This window comes from Austrofundulus limnaeus, unplaced genomic scaffold, assembly GCF_001266775.1.
Source record: "Austrofundulus limnaeus strain Quisiro unplaced genomic scaffold, Austrofundulus_limnaeus-1.0 Scaffold189, whole genome shotgun sequence".
Classification (NCBI taxonomy): domain Eukaryota; kingdom Metazoa; phylum Chordata; class Actinopteri; order Cyprinodontiformes; family Rivulidae; genus Austrofundulus; species Austrofundulus limnaeus.
The window spans coordinates 47,199-49,874 of record NW_013952591.1 but is presented as its reverse complement, the minus strand read 5'-3'; the positions used below and the strand labels follow the sequence as shown (position 1 = coordinate 49,874).

At 38.2% G+C, this 2,676-nt stretch overlaps 1 protein-coding gene across 1 annotated transcript in view; it reads left to right on the top strand.

The window, feature by feature from the left end:
* Window positions 1–2,676, top strand: part of LOC106524470 (histone acetyltransferase p300) — a 72,179-nt gene that overhangs the window by 62,403 nt on the left and 7,100 nt on the right. The window contains exons 18-19 of the mRNA XM_014018280.1: window positions 115–290; window positions 388–476. Coding sequence (XP_013873734.1) covers window positions 115–290; window positions 388–476 — 265 coding nt within the window. The remainder of the gene's footprint in view (window positions 1–114; window positions 291–387; window positions 477–2,676) is intronic.

Here is a 2,676-nt window from a genome sequence, read left to right as displayed (position 1 = left end):
CCTCACACACACACACACACACACACAGACACACACACACTTTTTTTAAAATGATGTACTCTAATAAAACAAGTGTCTGAATTTATTGTTCTACAATATTTCTGTGGATTGCAGGTCAGTACCAAGACCCGTGGCAGTATGTTGATGACATCTGGCTGATGTTCAATAACGCTTGGCTGTACAATCGTAAAACATCACGAGTCTACAAGTTCTGCTCCAAACTCGCTGAAGTTTTTGAGCAGGAGATTGACCCAGTGATGCAGAGCCTCGGCTACTGTTGTGGGAGGAAGGTGAGAGACTAAACACAAATACAGTAACTGATGGTAAGGGCTGACACCTGCTTCATTTCGTCACCAAGCTGTTTCTTTTCTGTCATCTGTCCATCAGCTGGAGTTCTCTCCTCAGACTCTGTGCTGCTATGGAAAGCAGCTGTGCACGATTCCCAGAGATGCCGTGTACTTCAGTTACCAGAACAGGTATGTAAACTGGGAAACCAGTTCAGCTAAAATGAAGACTACACAAAGATTTGAAATAAAACAATGCTTTGTGAAACGGTCTATGTACACACAAAATGTTATGGATGAATTGTTCACATAATGTCTTAAAGAGAAAAGAGGAGTTTAGTGGCATTCCTTATGTCCTCCATATTTAACACAAGTCAGAATTTGCTTTAGGTTATTGATTCAGTTGAACATTCATTTTGTAAAACAAAAAAGGATCCTTCACAAAGAGTCGTCTGCATTTACCAGTCTGAAGTTTGGCCAGCTTGTCTTGATGAGAAAACTCCTTAAGTTGTGTCAGGTTTGAAGGACATCAACACACTGCAGTTTTAACATTTTTTCATAGATGCTGACTTACATTCAGATGTCTGTCTGTGAAGACACTTTGAATGCTTTCAGCTGTGTGTTTTGTTGACACATCTGTGAGCTGAGCCACTGAGGTGAGCTTTCTGACACTGGGTGCTATGTTCTGCTCCAGGAGCCTTGATAGTCTTGAGACCTGATTGTATTTGCTCAGATTCAAGGTTTCTTGTGCCAGATACATGAAAACTTCCTTCATACTTGGCTGTATGTGTAAGGCTTCATATTTCCTTCTGTGAACAGAACTGAGGTGAGCAGTTACAACATGTCCTAGTTTTGTCTCATCAGTCCTGCTAACGTCTCCCAGAACACTTGTGGCTTTTGCCCCGAGCCTGGTTCTGCTGGAGGTTTCTTCCTGATCAGCAGGGAGTTTTTCCTCTCCACCGTTTGCTCAGGATGGGAGACTGTGATGAAGTGATTCAACACAATCTGCTGGTTTCTTCTTTAGATTGTTCTTTTTATGTACAGTTCCCTGAGACAACGTATGTTGTGACTTGGAGCTATTTAAATAAATAAACTTGAAATAAATAAATTGACGTGTTTTGGTGAATTCCTGTCAGGCCTTTTTTGTGTTTTATTGCCCGTTGTGGAGGGTCCTGGGTCTTGACACCCATATCTTGACTACATCTTGAACTTAGAGTTCAGCTTGAATGGTTTCGGTTTCCTAGACAGTTTTTCTACTATTCAGAAGGGATGGGCAATATAGTCTTAAAATTTAATCCAGTCATTTTCCAGTATTTATAAAATGAGTGTGCATCATGTGGAGAGGGTGTTCTGAAGCATTCTTACCTGAAAAATGTTTGAAAAAATTGAGGTAAATAGTGAAATTTGAATGTGCTTGATTGATAAAAATCTGCCTTTAATATATTTTTTATAGTAATATGCGGGTATCAATATATATGCAGACAGAAGATTGGATTGTGAGGGTGTGTCATTTTAATAACCACTTGCTTGAAAAACCCTAGATAGAAAACATGATCGCAACAAGGAGCTTCCTGCAATGTATACAGAAAGAACCTGCAGCTGATGGCGATGGGAGATTCTGTGCTCTCAAGCCATAATTCATAAATAGTGGGAGGGAATCTTAAATTTAAACAACTATGCAGGTAATATGCAAATGGATTGCTTGAAGGATGGATGGAGCTGTTTTTATGTTTAAAATGGGCTTCCTTCACATAGGGACTGCTGTGTTGTGGTGAAATGGAGCACAGAGATACAGACTGCTCTGAAGTTTGATGCTAGATACGTTCAAATTTTTACCTTGAAAATACTTGAAATTTGCTCTGGGGATAAGTGTACAATCCCTTTTTTACAGTCTGACAGATACACAGTGCTGCAGGAAAATAAGCTGCTGTAAGATGATTGGTACAAGAGATCCTTCCTGCCCACAGCCATCAGTATCTATAATAACTGTTTAAAGAAACCAGGATAATATGAGTTACATTTATTTCCATGTGGGATTAATAAAGTATTTTTAAATAGAATTTTGAAATAGAATTTAAATTTCTTCAGCTCTTGCAGAGTATGAGTTCAGTTTTAGCCAATAGGAACTGGGCTCTGCACCATAGTCATGAAATATCTTAAGGGGATTCATGATTAGTTGTAACATTAGACTTTATTTGATAAACTTTTAACTAATTTTTTAACTAGTTGTTTAACTAACTTTTGATTAATTTTAACTGTAAAATAAAGACTGTAAAAATACTGTAGGATGTTCAGTTTTGTAAATATTTCAAAATATATTTTAACAAGGACGGAGCCATTTTATTTACACACAAAGCATTCTGGGTAAATGATGGCGTGGATAGGTCCTCAG